This window comes from Suncus etruscus, chromosome 8 (genome assembly GCF_024139225.1).
Source record: "Suncus etruscus isolate mSunEtr1 chromosome 8, mSunEtr1.pri.cur, whole genome shotgun sequence".
NCBI lineage: Eukaryota > Metazoa > Chordata > Mammalia > Eulipotyphla > Soricidae > Suncus > Suncus etruscus.
In genome coordinates this window covers 124,157,524-124,180,353 of record NC_064855.1, presented here as the reverse complement: position 1 = coordinate 124,180,353, position 22,830 = coordinate 124,157,524, and the positions used below count along the sequence as shown (strand labels likewise).

Genomic DNA, 22,830 nt, shown 5'->3' with positions numbered 1-22,830 from the left:
GCGGTGCAGACGCTCCTGGGAGCAGCAGCAGGCGGGGACGTCTGTTTCCTCAACTCCGGATTGGCCAAATAGTGAACCTGAGTGCTTCAGAGTGTTGAAAGACTCTTGAACACAATCATGATCAGTTGTGTCAACTATGCGATGCATTTTCCTTAAATAAAATAATTTCGAAAACAACAACAGAATCGAGAGACCCAGTCTGCAACAAGCTCTACACAAAAGCCGTCCAGGGGGGGCGAAAGGGGAGCGGCGTGGGGTGCTTGCCTGAAACAGGGGTGGAGGGAGGAGAACACTGGTGGCGGGAAAGGCCCCGATCACAGTGAAAGACTCGTCATCGACATCGGCCACAATACAAATCGCATATATAAAATATTTATTTGGTATCATACACATACGTTTTAGCTATGAAAACTTAACACCAAAACAAACGCCCTGGGCTCGTGATCAAGGCCAGAGCCCTGGTCCCTCCGAGGGAGCGAGCCTGCACTCACCCCGCGGCAACCTAGTGGGCCTCCAGAGCGTTCCCAGACGCTCCATCCCCGGAGCAGAACCCGCGAGGACGCGGGACCCAGACCCGGCTGGGCCGCGAGGGCTCGGGATGCCCGGGAGTCCCGCGGTCGGCAGCCTTTATTTCCAGCGGCGCCACGTCTCGCCGAAGCGCGACTGAGATGTACTTTGCGAGCCAACAGGGCGCGACCGACAGAAGCTGGAGCAGAGTGCGGACTCCCGGAGCGGGGCCGAACGAAAAGGGAAAGGGCCGCGTGGGGCCAGCGGGCCGCAGGTAGCCAACTACTGCCGCGACAGCTCAGAGCGTCGGTGGGCGTGTCCAAGGAGCAGGACACGCCCACCCGCTGCTCGTGGGCGTGGTCAAAGCGGGAGGGGCGGGCCCGCGCCCGCCTGTTGCTAGGGAACGGTCGGCGCTCGCGCAGGGGCCGCTCTCCAGGCCTGACAGGCCAGGGGAGGGGCCGAGGCCACGCAGAGGGCTGCCCAGGACGCAGGCGGGCGCAGCCTGGCACGCCCGGGTTCGGTAGCCTGAGGAGTGCGGCAAGGAGGTGACCCCGCTCGAGTCTCGCTCTGAAACGCGCCCCTTCACGGGCCCCACCGCCGTCTTTGTCTCCTCACCACTCGGGGCCCACACGGGCGGGCGACACAAAAGAGCGCGCGGGGAGGCGAACGCGCAGGCGCGGGCGCCGCGGAGGCTGCTGGGAAGGGTAGTCCGGCCGCCTCGGAACTGGTCCGCGGCGGCGCGAACCGCAGCGCCCGCCCTTAGCGGAGACGTGCGCAGGCGCCGTCACTTTCGCCTCCCGCGAGCCGAGTTCCTAGTAGTAGGTGGCGCGCCGGAGTCCCGCCCGTGGCACGTCCCGATTGGCCGGCTGCGAGGACAGCGGCGCGCTGATTGGTTCCCGCGGCTGTCCATCGGCGGTCGGGCCCTACATATACTCCCGCGCGAGGCGGGGCTCCGGGGAGAGCGAGGGAGGCTCGGCGCGCGACGCGTAAGTCCCTCTCGCCGGGAAGCTGGCGCCCGCCCCGCCCCCGCCCTGTGTCACCGAGACCACGCCCGCGCGTGGGCGGGGCGTCCCGGCAATGGGCGGGCCCGCGGGCGGGGCCTCCGGGGTCCGGGCGGGGCGCATGCGCGGTGCGGGGCCCCGAATGTTTCCCAAGTGTTTGAAACTGGGACCAGGGCGCTCCACGCTGGGCGCGCGCCCCTTTCCCTTCCCACCGCTGGCTCGCTCTGTCGGGCCCGGCGCGGGGCCCGGGCGGCGGCGCGGCCGTCCGATGCGGCCAGCTAGCGGCTAGCGCGGTGGGCCGTCCGTCCGTCCGTCCGTCCGTCGGCCGCGCGTCCTCCTGCCGCGGCGGGCTCGGGTCGGGGCGCGAGGGGGCGGGGGCCCAGGAAGCGGAAAGCGGCGGCGCCGGCGGTGCACCCACCATGTTGAGCCCCGCCAACGGGGAGCAGACGCCGCTGGCCAGCTACGTGGAGGACTACCTGGACTCGGTCGAGTCGCTGCCGTTCGACCTGCAGAGGAACGTGTCGCTCATGCGGGAGATCGACGCCAAGTACCAAGGTGCGCCGCCGGCTCCGGCGTGCGTGTGTGTGTGCGTGTGTGCGTGTGTGTGTCTGTGCCTGCATGCATGCTTGCTTGCTTGCTCGCTCGCTCGCTCGCTTGCTGCTTGCTCGCCTGCATGCGGGGCCGGGGGCGGCCGGCTCGGGCCCCCCCTCCCTGGCGGGAACAAAAGGTCTGGAGCGCCGGGGCCGCGAGCACGGCCGAGCGGAGCCTCTGCTCTTTGTCGCGGAGGGGCGAGGCGGGCGGGCGGGGGAGGGGGCCGGGGGGGCCGGCGGGGAGGCGCCGCGGGCCGGGGCCCTGTCGCGGGCCGGGCCGACTGCTCCATCCCAGTCGGGGTCGTGGGAGCGCGGGGCCCGGGGAGGGGAGGGGAGGACGGGCGATCGGGCCGGGGACGACGTGTCGCGGGCGCCCGGCCCGGCCCGGCCTGCCCTGCCCACCCAGCCTCCCGGGCAGCGCTGGCTGTTGGGGGACAAACTTTCCTCCCGGCTCGGGCACGGGGACTCGACTAGTGTTGACAGGCCCGCGCCGCCGGGAAGCGGAAGGGCGCGGAATGGGGTGTGTTGTGTGTGTCTGTGTGTCTCTGTGTGGCTGCGGGGGGGGGGGGCGGAAAACACCAGCGCCCACCGCGGAGCGCACGGCTAACCCTTGCGGGGAAGGCGCCCCTGCGCGCTCTGCCGGGGGAGCTGCTTCGCAGCGACTCTTATAGCGAGCGTATTAGCATATTGCGAACGTCCCGCCTCCTCTTCCCCGTGGTTGGCCGAGGCGGCGCTCCTAGTATGTCCTTATCGGTCTGCTGCCGCGCGATTGGCTGCCGTGTCGGAGGAGGGCGGGCCTGGCCTGGTGACTGGCAGCCCCTCTGTTTCCGCGGCCTTTTTTCCTCTGGTCGTAAAGGGGCGGGGCGAAGGGAAGAGGTCGAGTTAATTTGAATGTCTTCGGGTCGCCCGGCCTCTGGCCTCTGATTGGCCTCTAGGCGCTGCCCGCCGGGCTGTGGTTTCGGGCTCTGCGCTGTGATTGGCTGTCCTCCTGGTCGCCGCTCTCCTGGCCTGCTAGCGCCGTTGGTGGCGTTCCAGGAGGGGGCGGGGCTCCCGTGGGCAGCCTCCCCATTGGCTGGGACGTTGGGCTCCGCCCCTCCCCAGGGGGCCGCCCCCGTCGTGGCCACTTCCGGCCTGTGTAGTAATGGCGGCGCCAGGGGCTTGGCAGGGATTCTGCCGGGTTGCGCTGCACAGGGCCGGAGCAGGCAGCCCGAATGGCCTCTTCTGCCTGTGACCCCGCGGCGTTTCTCAGCTGACCCTGACCGTGAGGTGCTGCCGAGCTGGGCTGGGGTTTGCAGGGTGGTCGCAGCCCGCGCCCCAGTCGTGCAGGGCAGTGTGTGTTGTGTGTCCCTGCTCGGGGCAGTGGGCCGTATCTTTGCCTCCCAGCAGTGATCTACGTCAAGTCCCCAAGCCTCACGCATACACACACATGTCACGCACCCAGCACTCATTTTCAGTAACATGCATACCTGCACATTCATACACCGAACACACAAGCACACACGTGCGTTCAGACGTTCAGGCATATCCTCAGACACATACACTTAGCCCAGACTCATGGTTTGTTTTGAGTTTTTCGGGGAGGGGGGGTGTCACACCCGGCTGCGTTCAAGGGTTCCTCCTGGCTCCACCCTCAGAAATCGCTCCTGGCAGGCTCGGGGGCCATATGGGATGCAGGATTCGAACTACTGTCCTGCTTAAAAGGCAAACGCCCTACCTCTGTGCTACCTCTCCAGCCCCTGGACTTTTGATTTTTTACACTCACACTCAGACACTCCTGCACACTTAAGACATCCTCTCACATACATGTACTCTTTATCTTGTCTGTCCACAAGCTAATAACCTTGCACTTTCACAGACACCTTGCCCGTTTGGATACAGTGATTGCTTTATTTTAAAAGACTGCCAAAGGCTTCAGGAGCAGAGCTGATAGATAGCTTTCTATGTGGACCTCAGAAACAACTCTGGCAACTTACATCATAAGCCATTAGCAAGACTGTCCATTTTTCTCATTTTATTTTTACCTATATGATTGGTTTTGTTTTGATTTTTTGGGGCCACACCCGGTAGTGCTCAGGGGTTACTCCTGACTCTGAGCTCAGAAATTGCATCTGGCAGGCTCAGGAGACCGTGCGGGATTCCAGGTCTGCCACCAGCAAGGCAAATGTCCTACCGTTGTGCCTTCTGTCATGTCCCAACAGCTTTCATTTCTGGAGAAATTTAAATTCATGTGCACTGTCCTCTAAGTTCTCTGAGAAAGTTTTATTTATTTTTTGTTTTTTGTTTTCTGACTTTGAGGCACACACAATGATCAGGAAGTTACTTCTGACTCTGTACTTGGAATTATACCTGCCAATGTTTGTTTTTGGGTCACACCAGTTCTCAAGGGTTACTCCTGGCAGGCTCAGGGGGCTCCTCTGGGATGCTGGGGATTGAACCTGGGTTGGCCACCTGCAAAGGCCCTCCCGCTGTGCTATCGCTCTGACCCTGGTCTTCACTTTCTTCTTTATTTATTTATTTATTTATTTATTTATTTAATTTTTGCTCAGAAGTCATCCCTGGCTTAGGGGGAACTATATGGGATGCCAGGGGATCGAACCGTGGTCCATCCTAGGTTAGCGAGTGTAAGGCAAACGCCCTTCTGCTGTGCTATCACTTGGCCCTGGTCTTTACTTTCTTGACAGTGAAATTGATCTTGAAAGAACTGTGAGAGCTTGTTCACTTTTAGGTTGCTGTTTTAATCCATGAGCTCAGTTTGACACCTTAATATTAAATTGAAGCTCTGGCGTGTTGTGACAGCCATTCTTAGGGAACATTCTTGAGGGACACAGGAGCATGTTAGATAAAAATGCTGGTCCACGCTGAAACCTCAGTTGGAGGCTTTTTTTGGTTTTTGGGTCACACCCGGCGGTGCTCAGGGGTCACTCCTGGCTGTCTGCTCAGAAATAGCTCCTGGCAGGCACGGGACCATATGGGACACCGGGATTCGAACCAACCACCTTTGGTTCTGGATCGGCTGCTTGCAAGGCAAATGCCGCTGTGCTATCTCTCCGGGCCCAGTTGGAGGTTTTTATACTCAGGTTCAATTGGAGTATTTATGTTCTCTGACGTTACTGGGGATGTCTGTGAACGTATTGAAGGTAAAATGCCGGAGCTAGGGAGCACAGCCATTAGTAGGAAATAAAACACCTGAGTGAATCTGGGCTTCCGCCTTAGTCCTAAGTCTGTCAGGATACCTGGGCCTGCCACCTGCACACACAAACCCAGGGGAGCTGAGCACAGCACTTTGTGTCTGCACAGGAAAAGCCCCAGTTGCGAGTTGTTTGTATGAGGAAGCCAGCACGAACCATCTCTGTCCTCGGCAGGGCTTGTGGAACAGGGTGGTCTTCTACCAAGCAGTGCTCGGGGAGGGACCAGGGTGGGGGATTCTTGTCAGTGCTTGGGCTGAAGGACCGCATGTCGGTTTTGCAATACCCAGTACCACCCAGGCCACCCCGGAGTGCTTGTGGGACGCTGAGAGGGTGGAGACCAATTGGGGTTGGATACGTGCTACTTCTCCTCTGGGTTCGGAGAGGAGAGAAGGGCCCACGAGGCCAGCAGTGTTGGGGTGCAGACGAAACACTTCTGCTTCCCTTGCAGAGACCCTGAAGGACCTGGATGAGTACTACGAGAAGTTCCGGCGGGAGACGGACGGCGCTCTCAAGCGGCGGGCCCTGCACTGCATCCAGCGGGCGCTCATCCGCAGCCAGGAGCTGGGCGACGAGAAGATCCAGATCGTGAGTCAGATGGTGGAGCTGGTGGAGAACCGCGCCCGGCAGGTGGACAGTCACGTGGAGCTCTTCGAGGCGCACACCGAGGTGGGCGATGCCCCGGGCGGCCTGGGCAAGGCCGGGCAGGAGAAGGCCAAGGGCGAGGCGCTGGCGCCGGCCGAGAAGCCCAACAACAAGCGGTCGCGGCGCCAGCGCAACCACGAGAACCGGGAGAACGCCGCCAGCAACCACGAGCACGACGACGCAGGGACGCCCCGGGAGAAGCGCGCCAAGGCCTCCAAGAAGAAGAAGCGCTCCAAGGCCAAGGCCGAGCGAGAGGCGTCCCCGGCCGACCTGCCCATCGACCCCAACGAGCCCACCTATTGCCTGTGCAGCCAGGTCTCCTACGGGGAGATGATTGGCTGCGACAATGACGAGTGTCCCATCGAGTGGTTCCACTTCTCCTGCGTGGGCCTCAACCACAAGCCCAAGGGCAAGTGGTACTGTCCCAAGTGCCGCGGGGAGAACGAGAAGACCCTGGACAAGGCGCTGGAGAAGTCCAGAAAGGAGCGTGCCTACAACAGGTAGTCGGCCGGCCCTGCGGGACAGTGGACCGAGGCGCCCGCTGCGGGGCAGCACAGCGAGGGCACAGTTGGGGGCCGGCCGGCGGGCATTGGCCGGGGCGCGGAGCAGACGGGGCCACAGCCTAGAAAACCTCCGAGGCAGGTTCCAGCCAGACCTTGGTGAGCCAGGTGGACGAGTCATGTAGGGGGCCGAGAGTCTGGTGGGGACTTGGAAGCACCCTGACACGTGCGGGGTCAAAAGAGGTTTTGCTTAGCGCCTGTTTTATTGTCATGAGAATAATGTCATGACTTTATGGGTGAGGTTTGGGGGAACTAGCTCAGTAGCTAAGATTCCAGTCCATCACAGACTTACTCCCGGCTATAGCAACGTCTATCCATATAACAAATTCAATAAAAGGGCCAAAGTTGGAAGATTATCTTTTTCTTCCAGAAGTCAGTGCCTGACTCGGACACGACAAGACGTTTCAGGTATGGGCCGGGCCCCGGGCTGTTTGGAAATGAGGGATATTTCGGTGGCTGCCCCCCAGATGTATAAATGTACATTTTCTTCCCAAGTGAGCGGGGCTTCTCCGTGGGCCTCCGCCCCTGCGTATGCATGACAGATGTATGCTGTACAAATGTGACGGAACTCGGCCAGTCTCTCCTCTAGCAGTATTTCATTTTGACGTTAGTGATTTTTAAATGTTTGTCTTAAAAAACAATGTGCACACCAGCAGCTTTGACAAAGCCTTAAGCAAGTTTTGTATTCTTTCTCTCACCTGATGCTACCCCAGAAGCTGCCCGGTGCCCGCCGACAAGGCTCGGCAGCATCTCCTCAGCTGGGTGTGGGGACGCAGCCCCTGGACCCACCCGGCTTTCTGTGCGCCCCCCGAGTTCACATTGAGCTGTTGTTAAACGGTTAAGAGACAACCAGAGCAAGGATCTGACACCTGAAAGTGATGAAATTCCAATCTCAGTCCCCATGAATAAAGTTTTATTGCACACAACTCTGCTCAGGAAGTTATTTCTGCAGAGGCGCCAGCTGCTCGGAAGAAGGGGAGTGGGAGAGGAGAGGGAAGAGGGAAGAGAGAGTCTGGGCCTCTGCTAACTTGCAGTCCTCCCAGAGGCAGTGCCCTCACTGTCTCCAGGTTCATTTCCCTGTCTCATCTTTGGGTTCTGGGGTACCACTGGAGAACACGAAGAACCATGCATGTGTTGTCCTCTCTGCTATGCTCTCTCTCCAGCCCGAGGTGGTTTGCTCTTTTATTTCATTTGGTAAACAGTTTGGAAAACTTGGGGCAAGAAGCCCCAAGACGAGAAGCCCTGACTGGCCCGACAGAGGATGGTGGACAGAGTGCTGGCCTTGCACATGGCCACCCTGGGTTGCATCCCTGGCACCATGTACAGTTCCGAGCTCGGCCAGGGAATCCTTGAGCACAGCCCTGTGTAGTCCCCAAACTAAAAGGATCTATCAAAATCCCTGTCAACAGCAAGCCTCCATCTTGGGGGTGTTGGGGAGGAAATGCATGTTGAACTGGGTTCTGGGTTCAAGTGTTGATCCCTTAGGGCCCTGCATGCAGATGGGTATTTGCTTCCAACAGAACGCAAACATTTAACACTTGACTATTTGACAAGATTTGCCAGTATAAATAAGGTTTATGCTGTGTGAAAATAAAAGACTTGATAATGCAGGGGTCGGAGCAGTGGTGCAGCGGTAGGGCGTTTGCCTTGCACGCGGCTGACTTAGGGCAGACCATGGTTCAATCCCCCGGTGTCCCATATAGGTCCCCCAAGCCAGGAGTGTTTTCTGAGCACATAGCCAAGAGTAACCCCTGGAAAAAAAAAGACTTGATGTAGTCTGATAGCAATGAAAGTAGGGTTTTTATTTTTACTTTTTGGACCACATACCAGTGGTGCTCAGGGCTTATTCCTAACTCTGCCTAAGAATCATTCCTGGTGGGCTCAGAGAACCCAATGGGATGCAAGGATTCAAACCCAGGTCAGTTGGATGCCAGACAAAACACCCTCCCTGCTGTACTATTGCTCAGGCCCCTAGGAAAAGTAGTTTTTTGGTTTTCTTTTGGAAAAGTAGTTTTTGTTTGTTTTTGGCTCTTTGTTTTGTTTTTGGGTCACACTCGGCAGCACTCGGGTTACTTCTGGCTTTATGCTCAGAAATTGCTCCTGGCAGGCTCAAGGGACCATATGGGATGCAGGGATTCAAACCACCTTCCTCCTGCATGCAAGGCAAATGCCCTACCTCCATGCTTCCTGGAAAAGTAGTTGTTTGTTTGTTTAATCTCCTAGGTATCTCTCTTTTTTTAAAGGCCTAGCAGAAGGTTTAATAAGCTTTTCTTCTCCCTCTTATTTATTTAAGGATAAGAGTTAAAGAAGTACAGTAAAAACTGTGTTAGAGTGGCAGTTGTTTGCATAGGCACAGCAAAATATAGGGGGCATGGAAAGGAAAAGCCTTGGCCTAAATACAAGAAGACCTTATCCCTGAAGTTTTCTGGCATAAGACCAACTCTAGGCTCTAGGCATTATAGGTTGTCCAACCCAAGTCATTGTCCGTAGTGCCAATAAACTTTTTTTTTCCCCCGCACAGTCGCTGTTGTTGGTGTCAAGTTTCTGTTGTTAAAGATTCTGGAATCTGTGCATATCCTACATTCAAGTCAGGATGATGTGGAGCATCCTCTAGTTTCACCTCACAATTAGAGGCAATGCAGAGAGCCCTGTCTTGAAAGCTGGTTGTTGTTAAGTTTTCTGGGTGTTAAGGGAACTCTCTTTGGAGTAGGTTGATGCCGGGGCAGTGGTAGGGTCTTCCCTGGTAGAGGATAGCTTCCAGGTGATGTTATAGACAACCGTGGTTGTTTTGTAGATGGCATACTGGTTCAGGGGTGAATGGACAATGCCCGTTCTTCTGAGGCCTGAGTCGGGTCATTATGACAATGTTCAGGGTGTAAGGTCCCACTGCATTACAAGATTTGTGTGTTCCTATCTATTAGATAAAGACTTGTTTGTATGTATAGTATTTTCCCATTTTAATGTGCCTGTGCAAAAGAGGAACAATTCCACATGGCGTTATTGGTACATATGGGGACCGCTGGAACAAGTCCAACAATCCCCGTAATTTGGTTCTAACATAAGCTTTAAACTGAGGGACTCTTCTACCAGAATTCCTTATTGAACAGATCTCAAAGAGAAGAACAGACAAAACAGTGGGGAAAATCATCACTGTGAGAGAATATTCAGTAAGGGTTATAGCTGTTCAGAAATAAGTATAAGATATTCAAAAGATATATACTTGTCCCTTTTATGTCTTTTGAAATAGTTGGGGGTGTGTTAAAATCCAGTGCATCCTATCAGGAAACATCTTTGAACTGTGACTTCTTAGAAACCAGTCTCTTAGCAAGCAAAGGTCCACAATGAAGGAAGGAGGAGGAAAGGAGGCCTCTGAGAAGTAGATCAGTAGAAACAGTGTGGGCCTGGAGAGATAGCACAGTGGCGTTTGCCTTGCAAGTAGCCGATTCAGGACCTAAGGTGGTTGGTTCGAATCCTGGTGTCCCATATGGTCCCCATGCCTGCCAGGAGCTATTTCTGAGCAGACAGCCTGGAGTAACCCCTGAGCACCGCGGGGTGTGGCCCCCCCCCCAAAAAAAAATAGTAACAGTGTATTGGGATCTTCTCAGGCTGAGAGTCTATCTTATCACTTAGGGTATGGTTTGGCAGCTAGCTTTGTGTGGGGATAATGATCTGCTTCTTGAGGAGCCAGGAACTGAAGGTAAAAAGGGTTAAATGTGGGGTAATGATGGTTGGGGTGAGGGAGTGAAGGACTAGACATGATCTTGTAGGGCGGTGGGCAAGGGCAGAATACAAGATGGACATTCTGCATATGCAAAACATTAATCATAGGAAATCCTATTGTTTTAAAACAATTTGCTTACATAAATAAACCTTCACCCTTAGCTCGTTTTTCACTCTTTTTTTCTTTCGGGCCACACCTGTTTGATGCTCAGGGGTTACTCCTGGCTAAGTGCTCAGAAATTGCCCCTGGCTTGGGGGGACCATATGGGACGCTGGGGGCTCGAACCACGGTCCTTCCTTGGCTAGTGCTGGCAAGGCAGACACCTTACCTCTAGCGCCACCTCACCGGCCCCTTCACTCCTTATTTAGAGGTAATAATGCAAATTCCATTCAAGGCAGACACCTTACCTCTAGCGCCACCTCGCCGGCCCCTTCACTCCTTATTTAGAGGTAATAATGCAAATTCCATTGTGGGAGTGAAGATTGAACAGGATTCATTTGCTGACACGTGCCTTTGCATTTCCTTTGTGTGATGTCAACAGCTGTTGGGAGAAACCTTCGTGCTGGCAGAGCAGAACGTTTTTGGTGGAGCTGAACATTAAAACCAGAGTGGTGCTCAGGGGTCATTCCTGGCAATGGTCAGGGGACCATATGAGATGCCGCAGATTGAACCCATGTTGGCTGAGTATAAATGCCATATTCTGCTTCAGCCCCTACTTTCCACACTTTTTGTTGTTGGTTTTTGGGCTACACCTGGCGGTGTTCAGGAATTACTCCTGGCTCCTGGCAGAGTCCGGGGACCACATGGGATGCCGAGCGTCAAACCCAGGTCCATCCTGAGTCAGCCGTGTGCAAGGCAAACACCCTACCGCTGGACTATCTCTGCCCCCTGCTTTTCACATTTTTATGTGTTCAAAGGGACAAGGGAATATTTGCAGGAGAGCGACTGCGGTTAATCAGAGCTTACGAGTTAGGAACTTAGAAATCAGGACAGAGGTCTGAACAATTTTTTCTTTTAAAATGCGAACAGGGGCTGGAGACAAGAGACCAAGAGACCTTGCACGTGGCCAACACAGGATGGACCCGGTTTGAATCCCAGCATCTCCTGGTTGACCCCCAGAGCCTGCCAGGAGTAAGCCCTGAACCTGAACACCTCCAGGTGTAGCTCAAAAGAATGATGAGCGGGCCTGGAGAGATAGCACAGCGGGTAGAATGTTTGCCTTGCATGTGGCCAACCTGGGTTCAGTCTTCAGCATCCCATAGGATTCCCCGAGCCTGCCAGGACTAATTTCTGAGCACAGAGCCAGGAGTAAACCCTGAGTACTTCCGGGTGTGGCTCCAAACCACCCGCAAATGACAAGCAGATGGGGGGCAGTTGCCTTGCACACTGCCACCGGGGCCACTCTCTGGCACCATCTATGGGCCCCTGAGCAGCACCAGGAGCCCCAAGCATGGCCAGGTGTGGCCCCCAAGCAAATGTAGAAAAGAAGCAAATTTAATAATGGGGTTCAGTCACTTCCCTTATATCTCACCAGCCCCAGTTTGGGTTGCTTTCTGGGTTTGGTAGGGTTATTTGAGGCAGGGGTTATTTGCTCTCAGGGGCTCTCAGCCAATGGGGACACTGCAGTGCTTTGGCCCCCAACACACCAGCAGTCCTCAGGGATTACTTCCTTTGGTGCCATGAATGAACCAGGGCTGGCCATGTGCAAAACAGTGGCTAATGGGACAGGAGACACAGCACAGCAGGGAGGGCATGTCTACCTGGCATGCAGCTGACCCAGGTTTGATTCCAGCTCTCATAGAGAACTCCGAGCCTCACCAGGAGTAATTCTGGGGTAGAAAACAAAATCCCCAGAAACAAAATAACTAGCGTCTCAGACCTGGTGCAGGGCCGTGTTGGCTACTGGCCACAGAAGACTTTTCCCATGGCATAGCCTGGCCTTGAATCATTTCCATCTGCCAGTAGATGTGAGTGTTGGGGTGAGGCACTTGGGACCAGGGTCACCAGGGTGTGTGGGGTGGAAGTGGCCTTCAGACCAGGGTGCCTCACTGTGGCAGGGCCCTTGAGGCTCCAAAGTGCCACACACCGCAGGACCCAGCGCCCAGGCTTATCCACCACAAAACCATTCTGGGGGTGGGGGGTGGGATGATAGCACAGTGGTAGGGTGTTTGCCCGATACCCATTGGGTTTGATCCCCAGCATCCCATATGGTCCCCTGAGCCTGCCAGGAGCGATTTCTGAGCACAGAGCCAAGAGTAACCCCTGAGCACTGCTGGGTTGGCCCAAACCTCTTCACCCCACAAAAGGAGGACTGCTGTCGGACTTCAGAGGTAAGACTGGAGAGGTTCAAGTCTTTGACCACTGCTCCTTGGTGGTGCCGCTCCCAGATAGAGAATGTGACAGTGGCCCGCGAGGGACATAGGTGGGAAGACAGGCGCAGCTGTGGTCAGAGACCTCAATGCAGCAGATTCCCCCGAGGTTCTTTCCCCTCACCCCCATATCACCTGCTGCTATGAGACTATTCTGCATCTATCTCTCTCCCTCTGACTTATTTCACTCAGCATAATAGATTCCATGTACATCCGTGTATAGGAAAATTTCATGACTATCTCTCCTGATGGCTGCATAATATTCCATTGTGTATATGTATCACAGTTTCTTTGGCCATTCATCTGTTGAAGGGCATCTTGGTTGTTTCCCGAGTCTGGCTATTATAAATAGTGCTGCAATGAATATAAGTGCGAGGAAGGGATTTTTGTGTTGTATTTTTGTGTTCCTAGGGTATATCCCTAGGAGTGGTATAGCTGGATTGTATGGGAGCCCAATTTTCAGTTTTTGGAGGAATCTCCATATCGCTTAAGGACTGTTTTTTTTTTTTAATACTTTATTTGTTGCTTGATTGTATTTTGGGTCATATCCATATCCAGAGGCACTCGGGTTACTCCTGGATCTGCATTCAGAAATAGCTTGTGGCAGGGGCTGGAGAGATAGCATGGCGATAGGGCTTTGCTCTGCATGCAGAGGGATGGTGGTTCCGATCCCGGCATCCCATATGGTCCCCCGAGCCTGCCGGGAGTAATTTGTGAGCGTAGAGCCAGGAGTGGCCCCTGAGTACTGCCAGATATGACCCAAAAACCAAAAAAAGGAAGGAAGGAAGGAAGGAAGGAAGGAAGGAAGGAAGGAAGGAAGGAAGGAAGGAAGGAAGGAAGGAAGGAAGGAGGAATCTCTCCAAAAACCAAAAAAAGGAAGGAAGGAAAGAAGGAAGGAAGGAAGAAAAGAAAAGAAAAGAAAAGAAAAGAAAAGAAAAGAAAAGAAAAGAAAAGAAAAGAAAAGAAAAGAAGAAAGAAATAGAGCCAGGAGTGGCCCCTGAGTGCTGCCAGGTGTGACCCAAAAAACGAAGGAAGGAAGGAAGGAAGGAAGGAAGGAAAGAAGGAGGGAGGGAGGGAGGGAGGGAGGAAGGAAGGTAGGAAGGAAGGAAGGAAGGAAGGAAGGAAGGAAGGAAGGAAGGAAGGAAGGAAGGAAGGAAGGAAGGAAGGAAGGATCTCTCCAAAAACCAAAAAAAGAAAGAAATCTCTCCTGGCAGGCTCAGGGGACCATCTGGGTCCCTTCCTGGTTGGCAGCATACAAGGCAAACACCCTACTGCTGTGCTATCTCTCTGGCCTCGAAGGACTTTTCTTTTTTTTTTTTTTTTTTTTTTTTTTTGCGAGGGGGGCTACACCCTTTTGATGCTCAGGGATTACTCCTAGCTAAGCGCTCAGAAATTGCCCCTGGCTTAGGGGACCTTTTGGGACGTGGGGGGATCAAACCTCTGTCCTTCCTTGGCTAGCGCTTGCAAGGCAGACACCTTACCTCTAGCGCCACCTCTCCGGCCCCATCGAAGGACTTTTAAAATCAAAATGGTTTCAATAAAATAAAGTTTATGAAGTTGTTTTTTGTTTGTTTGTTTTTTGTTTTTGGGTCACACCCAGCAGCGCTCAGGAGTTACTCCTGGCTCTATGCTCAGAAATTGCCCCTGACAGGCATAAGGGACCATATGAGATGCCGGGATTTAAACCACCGTCCTGCATGAAAGGCAAACGCATTACCTCCATGCTATCTCTCTGGCCCCAAGTTTTTAAAGTTTTTGATAGCAAAAAAGAGGGAGCCGGAGAGGTAGTACAAGTGGTAGGGCGTTTGCCTTGCACGTGCAAACCTAGGACGGACCTGGATTCTATTCCCCGAAGTCCCATATGGTCTCCCAAGCCAAGAGCGATTTCTGAGCGCATAGCCAGGAGTAACCCCTGAGCGTCAATGGGTGTGGCCCAAAAATGAAAAAAGAAAGAAAAGGTTCTCAGCACCCATAGTTACAAGAGCTTCTCGTGTCCGGGTCTCCAACCCACCAAGTGCTGATCTTGGTTCACCTGCACTTTCCTGGGCTCCTTCCAGTCAGCCGCGAGCACTGAGACTCTTGAGGAAGTGGAGAGATGGAACAGCCGGCAGGGTGCTTACCTTGCATACAGCTGAGCCAGGTCCAGCACCCATCAGGATCCCCTGAGCACTTCCAGGAGTGATGCCTGAGTACAGAGCCTGGAATCAACCCTAAGCAACTTTGGGTGTGGCCCAAACACTGAAGTTCCTCCTATTTCTCATATTTCTTTTATATTCCGTATCATACTACACTTGACTTGCGAACGCCTTCTTCACATCAAGCTGACAACACAGTCTTGGGCTCTTTGTTCGAAATAATCCTTTTCCCCAATTGTCCCCCTTAGCAAAAACCATAGAAGAGGAAATAGCCACTCAAACGAAGGCCAGGGATTAATGCACGGAGTCAAGGTAGTGGAGAGAGCACCGGGCCCAAGCACACTCAAAGCCTGCATGGTCCACAGAAGGCAGGTCCAGGCACTGGATGTCAGATGTCCTGGGAGGGACCCTCACTGGGAGACCCCACAAGATCTGGGATGTTGAATTAATTAAATATAAAGTCTGATGTCCTAGTGTCGGTTGAGGCCTTTCTCGGCACGGTGCCTTTACCTCTTCTGTCAGCGGGTCTGAAAGCACAGGATAATGGTGTAGAAATTCACAGGCAGGCAAGCAGGCAGTCAAAGTTTCATCGGAGTCAGCTCGGTTTATTCCATGGCCCTATCCGCCATCTGTAGACTGCTCCCTGTCTGCCTAACTCATCTCTTTCTCTCTGGAGATCCATCTCCCTTTTATCTGCTCTCCATGACTCCCTGCTTCTTTTCTGCCTCCCCTTCCCCCCAGGCAACACCTTATATTCTTTATTTCAAACCTCAGACCCCTCACAGGTGTGGGTGGGTCTGACCATCCAGATGATATTACTATAGGACATTGAGGGAGGGATAACATTTCCATCTTCTTTGTCTTTAACAAACAAAAAAAAAAACGAGAAAAGTTACAAAGCTTTTGTTTTTCTGTTCTCCACCACAGGCTGGAACTCTAATTAATCATCCAATGGTCCTCAAACTATGGCCCGCGGGCACATATTGTATTTATTCCCATTTTGTTTCTTCACTTCTAAATAAGATCTATGCAGTGTGCATAGAAATTTGTTCATAATTTTTGTTTTTACTATAATCTGGCCCTCCAACAGTCTGAAGGACAGTGAACTGGCCCCCTGTTTAAAAAGCTTGAGGACCCCTGTATAACCCAAAGCATCAAAGTTTAAATTGGGCATGACTCCTCTCAAAACAATCAGCCTTTTCTATATTTTATATATCCTAGACTTCTCTGAGCATAAACAGAACTTTTCTGCAGATACATTTGTAGTTTGAAATTCTTTTTTTGTTTTGTTTTGGGGCCACACCCACTGATGCTCAGGGGTTACTCCTGGCTATGAGCTCAGAAATCGCTCCTGGCTTAGGGGACCATATGGGATGGCAGGGGATCAAACTGCGGCGCAGGCAAGGCAAACGCCTTACCACTTGTGCCACCGCTCTGGCCCCTAGTTTGAAATTCTTAGCTTTATTACACCAAGCACTATTAATAAGTCTAGAACATCCTAGCTCCTTTTCATAAACTTCACTAAACAAAATGACAAGAACATTTCTGCAGATAAAATAGTTTGAAAAGAGGCTGCTACATAAGATACACAATAAAACATCATAGCAATTGAGAAACATTCATGCATTTCCCCAGAATTGTGCTAACTAATATTAAAGCAGTAAAGTTCAATACAAAATTTTCTGTTTGTAGTAGGGCTTAGAACAAAATAGTAAGACCCATATAAAAAACACTTTTTTTTCTTTTTTGGTTTTTGGTTTTTGGGCCACAGCCGATGGCGCTCAGGAGTTACTCCTGGCTCTGTACTCAGAAGTCGCTCCTGGCACCCACAGGAGACCCTCATCGTCATGGGGTTCAGACGCTGGCGAGTTGGGGTGACTCCCCAAGGTGCGTGGGCTGGCACTGCAGCTTTAGCTCCACAGACCTTTGGGACAGAGAGTGCTGTAGGCAGCTTCTGTCCTACAGCCATCAGTGAGATTTCGGTGAATCCACTTTAGGGAGAGTGGGTTGCACGGGTGGCAAAATATGAAATATAAAATAATGAAACCACACAGAGTGTGTGGGGTCAACACGTTTTTTCTGGAAGGAGTGCGACAAGTTTAATTTTTGAGCAGGGGAATTTAGAGGGGTAAAATTAGCCATAGGTGAAGAATAATTATAATCACAAAGCAGAGTACAACAGTAACAATACCTAAGCTATGGGTGTGACTGTAAAAATTCTAGGTTACAGGGGGCCCGGAGAGATAGCACAGCGGTGTTTGCCTTGCAAGCAGCCGATCCAGGACCAAAGGTGTTTGGTTCGAATCCCGGTGTCCCATGTGGTCCCCCGTGCCTGCCAGGAGCTATTTCTGAGCAGACAGCCAGGAGTAACCCCTGAGCACTGCCGGGTGTGGCCCAAAAACCAAAAAAAAAAAAAAAAAAAAATTCTAGGTTACAGGGCCCGGAGAGATAGCACAGTGCATTTGCCTTGCAAGCAGCCGATCCAGGACCAAAGGTGGTTCGAATCCCGGTGTCCCATATGGTCCCCCGTGCCTGCCAGGAGCTATTTCTGAGCAGATAGCCAGGAGTAACCCCTGAGCAATGCCGGGTGTGGCCCAAAACAAAACAAAAATAAATAAATAAATAAAAATTCTAGGTTACAAAAGAGAAGGTCACAACTTAAGCTAACTCTTTGCAAGCTTACTTTAAATGCAAAATTAGGATTAGGAGGGAGTAGAAAATATCTAGGAACTTGATCTTTATTAGACTGGACTCTACTATTTTAGAGGTTAAGTAAAGGGAGGAGCCAAATCCCCAAAAATGAGTTTCCCTATTTCTAAAGGAGGGTCAGTAGTCAATAGCCAGGATCTGCATTCTGGTTATGCCCTTGATTACCAGAAAATGCAGCTGCAAGGACATACTTGAAAAAGAGAGAAAAGTATTGTCTTTGCTTTTGGGGCTGGCTATATCCAGCTCTCTGGATATAAATAAACATATATATAAATATAAATAAAGTTTGGTGCTGGAATTTCTAACCAAATTATTTGATAGAGGCCATAATTTTGCCTGATATTTACAAAGGAGAGATAGTCAAATACTGACTGAAAATGTAATGCCAAACACCTCTTTGGAAATTCCTCAACCATCCATGCAAGGGAAAAAGGCATCCACAGCGGGCCTTTTGAGGAACCCCATGGGGGTTAATTTAGTTCTCCCCACCAGGAAAATCTGAGCATACATCTGGTGGGCTGAGCCCCCCTAAAAGTTTAGGTATGCCCTGGCAAGAGAACACTCCTGCTGGCCGAGCAACTGGTTGGCTCGGTGCACAGCTCTCTGCTGTCACATCTTAGTGAAGCCAACACAGAACAGAGAAAGCAAATAATCATCAGTAGTCTTGACATCAACGTGAGCCTCCATCATGGGCTGCCATTTTCTGACCATTTTTGACATTTTATCATAAATGAGGTCCATGCCATGGAAGTTTATCAGGCAGTTTTTGCCCTGAGCATCCTCTGTAATTAACTTGAGTTTCCTAAATGCAGTGTCATCATTTTGGAGATCAACCAGGCTCACTTCGAACACAGGATCCTTGAGGCCATTGGATGCAATTTTGGTTTCTTGGGTCCTAGAGACAAGCGTTTTCCCAATATCTCTTATTGAACATAGCAGGTGCTTTCACATCATACTAGTCTTCTTAGAAAATGGATCAACCACTTTCTCCTTGGCTTCCTTTTTGTCACCTTTGGTAACATGCTTATTTTTACCGACTGCCATGGTGCTGCTTAGAGTATTATAGTTCTCCCCCCACTTTTAATTTCTTTTTGTTTTTGTTTTTGGTCCACACCCGGTGACGCTCAGGGGTTACTCCTGGCTATATGCTCAGAAGTTGCTCCTGGCTTGGGGGACCATATGGGACGCCGGGGGATGGAACCGCGGTCTGTCCAAGGCTAGCGCAGGCAAGGCAGGCACCTTACCTCTAGCGCCACCGCCCGGCCCCCACTTTTAATTTCACTTATAGGAATTTACATTTGATAGCATATTTTAGCATGTTTTTGTTAAAATCTAAGTTATTGGTTTTGTTGATTTGTTATCATTATCCCAATTGGTCTCCTTTGTTATTTTGTGGCAGGATTGTTGCATGGTGCAATAAATTGGAAAAAATGTAGGTATTGAAAGTAGTTTCTATCCATTAAAGATGGAACCTCAAATTTTTTCATAAAACAGGGAGGTTCTGGGGCCGGAGAGGTGGTGCAAGCGGTAAGGCATTTGCCTTGGCCAAACTAGCCTAGGGCAGGCCGTGTTTTGATCCCCAGAGTCCCATATGGTCCCCCAAGCCAGGGGCGATTTCTTTTTTTTTTTTAATAAATTATCTTTATTTAAACACCGTGATTACAAATATAATTGTAGTTGTATGATTACAGTCATGTAAAGAACACCCCCCTCACCAGTGCAGGATTCCCACCACCAATTTCCCAGATCTACCTACTCCCCACCCCACCCACACCTGTACTCAAGACAGGCCTTCTTTTTCCCTCATTCATTCACATTGTTATGATAGTTCTCAGTGTAGTTATTTCTCTAACTGCACTTATCATTCTATGTTGTGAGCTTCATGTCATGAGCTGCACCTACATGGGAAGATGGGGGGAAAATAAGGGTTGGAACTGAGGCAGTAAAATATTAGAAATGAGATTTGTAGGGCAGTATCAAGGTCACAATACAAGATGGATGTTATGGATATATAAAATATATGCATACAATACTATCAATAGGAAAAAAGGAAAAAAAATTCCAGTGACTGTCCCAACATAAACTAGTACTAAAACGGCCTGCCCTCCTCTCAAAGCGCATTTCCATTAGTGTAGGGAGAGGTAGGGGAGAAGCCTGAGGACCACTAAGAGTCCACCTGAACCCACTTTTGGCCATCTGAGCTGGCACCCAGGGAAGGCCTGGAGTCAGGGGAAAAAGACAAGGACGGCTGGGGACCTGCCAAGCTTCCCAGCACTCCCCAGGCTAGGGAGAAGGGCTCTGGTATGGGGCCTCCCCAAACCCCATACCTGGCAAGAGCTGGTCTCCAGAATCAAAGAGGAAACCGGAGGCCAGATGTCTGCCTGCCCTCCTCCCCATGCACCTCCCCCCTGGAGTACGGAGGGAGGGGGGAACCTGAGGACCACTAAGAGTCCACCTGAACCCACTTCTGGCCATCTGAGCTGGCACCCAGGGAAGGCCTGGAGTCAGGGGAAAAAGACAAGGATGGCTGGGGGCCTGCCAAGCCTCCCAGCACTCCCCAGGCCAGGGAGAAGGGCTCCGGTATGGGGAGCTGGTCTCCAGAATCAAAGAGGGAAGCCAGGGGCGATTTCTGAGCTCATAGCCAGGAGTAACCTCTGAGTGTCACTGGGTGTGGCCCAAAACAGAACAAAACCAAACCAAAAAAACAAACAAACAAAAAAACCCAGGGAGGTTTTCTGCCTGAAATATCTTGTCTTGGTAAATTAACTTAAGCTCCCATTACTACAACTCAGCTGAGGTCCCCAGTACCTTGTACCTTATTTTTGGACTTATCATGGACTTCTGCATGGATTCTTCCTAAGAAAGAAGAGCTTGGACAAAACCCTGGTGATCATCAGTGTGATACTGCAATTTTATTCCCAGTGACATTTGGGGTGCATCTTCTGTCAACCAGGAATGGGCTCAAAACTGTGCCCCAAGAATTGGCTTTCATGCCATCTTGATTATGACTTCCTATGTGTCCTCCTAGGACAGTAGTCAGCAACCTTTTTTTTTTTTCAACTGAGCCAAATCTTGCCAAAACCACTATTGAAATTTATTTTGAGAGTCATATTGTTTTTGTTTTTGTTTTAGTTTTTGGGTCACACCTGTCAATGCTCAGGGGTTATTCCTGACTCTACACTCAGAAATCGCCCGGCAGGCTCAGGGGACCATATGGGATGCCAGGATTCAAACCAGCGACCTTCCTCATGCAATGCAAACGCATTACCGCTGTGCTATCTCTCTGGTCCCTCTTTTTTTTTGGTTTTTGGTTTTTAGGTCACACTCGGCAGCGCTCAGGGGTTACTCCTGGCTCTATGCTCAGAAATCGCTCCTGGCAGGCTCAGGGGATCATATGAGATGCCGGGATTCGAACCACTGACCTTCTGCATGAGAAGCAAACACCTTATCTCCTGCTATCTCTTCGGCCCTTGAGAGCCACACTTTTTGTTTTGTTTTGTTTTGTTTTGGGCCACACCCGTTTGATGCTCAAAGGTTACTACTGGCTAAGTGCTCAGAAATTGCCCCTGGCTTGGGGGACCATATGGGACACCAGGGGATCGAACTGAGGTCCTTCCTTGGCTAGCGCTTGCAGGGCAGACACCTTACCTCTAGCGCCACCTCGCCAGCTCCGAGAGCCACATTTTTTTTTTGGTTTTTGGGCCACACCCATTTGACGCTCAGGGGTTACTCCTGGCTATGTGCTCAGAAATCGCCCCTGGCTTGGGGGGACCATATGGGACGCCGGGGGATCGAACCGCGGTCTGTTCCTTGGCTAGCGCTTGTAAGGCAGACACCTTACCTCTAGTGCCACCTTCCCGGCCCCGAGAGCCACATTTTTAAAACCGAAAATACATAGGATGGTACAGTTTTTATTGAGAATATTCTGCATGCAAGTATCCACATAGGTCGGGAGGATACAAATAACACAACTAAGAAAACAAAAACTTTAGAAGGATATTATTTATCAATAATGTTAAATTCCATAAAATTTGCCTTACAATGTAGAGAAAATTACATCCTGACAATGACTGACAAAGTCACAAACACAAATGTGAACATTGGCCTTGCATATCCTTAGATAGTTTGAGTAAGTCAGGTTTGTATGTTGTTGTTTTTAATTTTAGGCATGATTCCAGGTTCTCATTGATGAGGCGATTTCTCAATTTACTCTTGGTAAGATTCATGCTTGAAAATGATTGTTTGCATAAATATGTAGACCCGAACAAGGAAAGAACAGCAAACGCTAGTTTTTAGTTGATTATATGAGTCAGGAATACTATTCCAGGTGTTAAACATCAACATATCTTCCTTCTCCAGGTCTTTTAAAGCAGACCACTTGTGCTGTGAACTAAGTTCACATTTGTGTTTCTCCAATCTTTTTAAATTAGCACAAAGACATTCAAATTTCGAGCTCCACAGTTCTTCGGTTTTTAAATCCAGCAATTGCATTTCAAAGTTGCCTATGTTGATATTAAAGGGAGAAAAATTTAATTCCGTTATAGTGACATCCAGAGGTTTTTGTTTTTTTAACAAAGGCCAACGTCCCTTTGCTGTTTCTGAAATCCTGAGACCTCTTGAGAAAAGTGCTGTTTTAAAATAGGTAATGTGGGGGCCGGGAAGGTGGCGCTAGAGGTAAGGTGTCTGCCTTGCAAGCGCTAGCATAGGACGGACCGCGGTTTGATCCCCCAGCGTCCCATATGGTCCCCCCAAGCCAGGGGCGATTTCTGAGCGCATAGCCAGGAGTAACCCCTGAACGTCAAATGGGTGTGGCCAAAAAAAAAAAAGGTAATGTCAATATCAGAATTATTTTCTTGGCGATGTTTAAACAGGCTTGGAAAGTGAATGAAAGTTTCTCTGTCAAAATCTTGAGCAAAAACAGATAATTTGTTTTCAAACAAAATAACTTCTTCTAACATCGAAAAAACTATGTTTCCTTTCCCCTGTAGTTTATTATTAAGCTGATTTAGATGTGAAGTATCATCCACCATGAAATACAGTTTTTGAATCCACTGATCATTTGTTAATTCTGGATAGTGAACGCCCTTCTCTAGAAAAATATGCTTTGATTTCTGAAAATAAGGAAGCAAAACTGAGGATGACACACTGGTATGGGGGGATCTGTGGATGACGCACTGTTATGGGGGGGACCTGTGAATGTCGCATATATGGCATCTTATGTGTGTGTAAATAGTATTCTAATATTAGTGGGGCTCATCATGGATATTTTAAGCAGGGTTCACTCAAATTGTCCTCACTGGTACTGTTATATATTGACCTCAGAACCTGGCCACTAACTTATTTTGCTGGCTCCTAGATTAAAAAAAATGCGTGAAGCTCTGGCTCACAGGGCCCCAATACAAATATTG

General features: G+C 51.0%; 2 protein-coding genes across 2 annotated transcripts in view; both read left to right on the top strand.

The window, feature by feature from the left end:
- ARHGEF7 (Rho guanine nucleotide exchange factor 7) overlaps window positions 1–22,830 on the top strand; it is a 496,685-nt gene that overhangs the window by 329,532 nt on the left and 144,323 nt on the right. The gene's annotated exons all lie outside the window — the stretch shown is intronic.
- Window positions 1,864–7,414, top strand: ING1 (inhibitor of growth family member 1). The gene is made up of 2 exons (XM_049778142.1): window positions 1,864–2,063; window positions 5,735–7,414. Exons 1-2 carry the CDS (start codon window positions 1,928–1,930, stop codon window positions 6,430–6,432), a joined length of 834 nt encoding a protein of 277 aa, XP_049634099.1. The 5' UTR covers window positions 1,864–1,927; the 3' UTR covers window positions 6,433–7,414.

Excerpts from the sequence above, each read along its gene's own strand:
- ING1 (XM_049778142.1), top strand. The coding sequence starts at position 1,928 with ATGTTGAGCCCCGCCAACGGGGAGCAGACGCCGCTGGCCAGCTACGTG. Across the intron at positions 2,064-5,734 it reads GATCGACGCCAAGTACCAAG|AGACCCTGAAGGACCTGGAT; the intron begins GTGCGCCGCCGG and ends CTTCCCTTGCAG.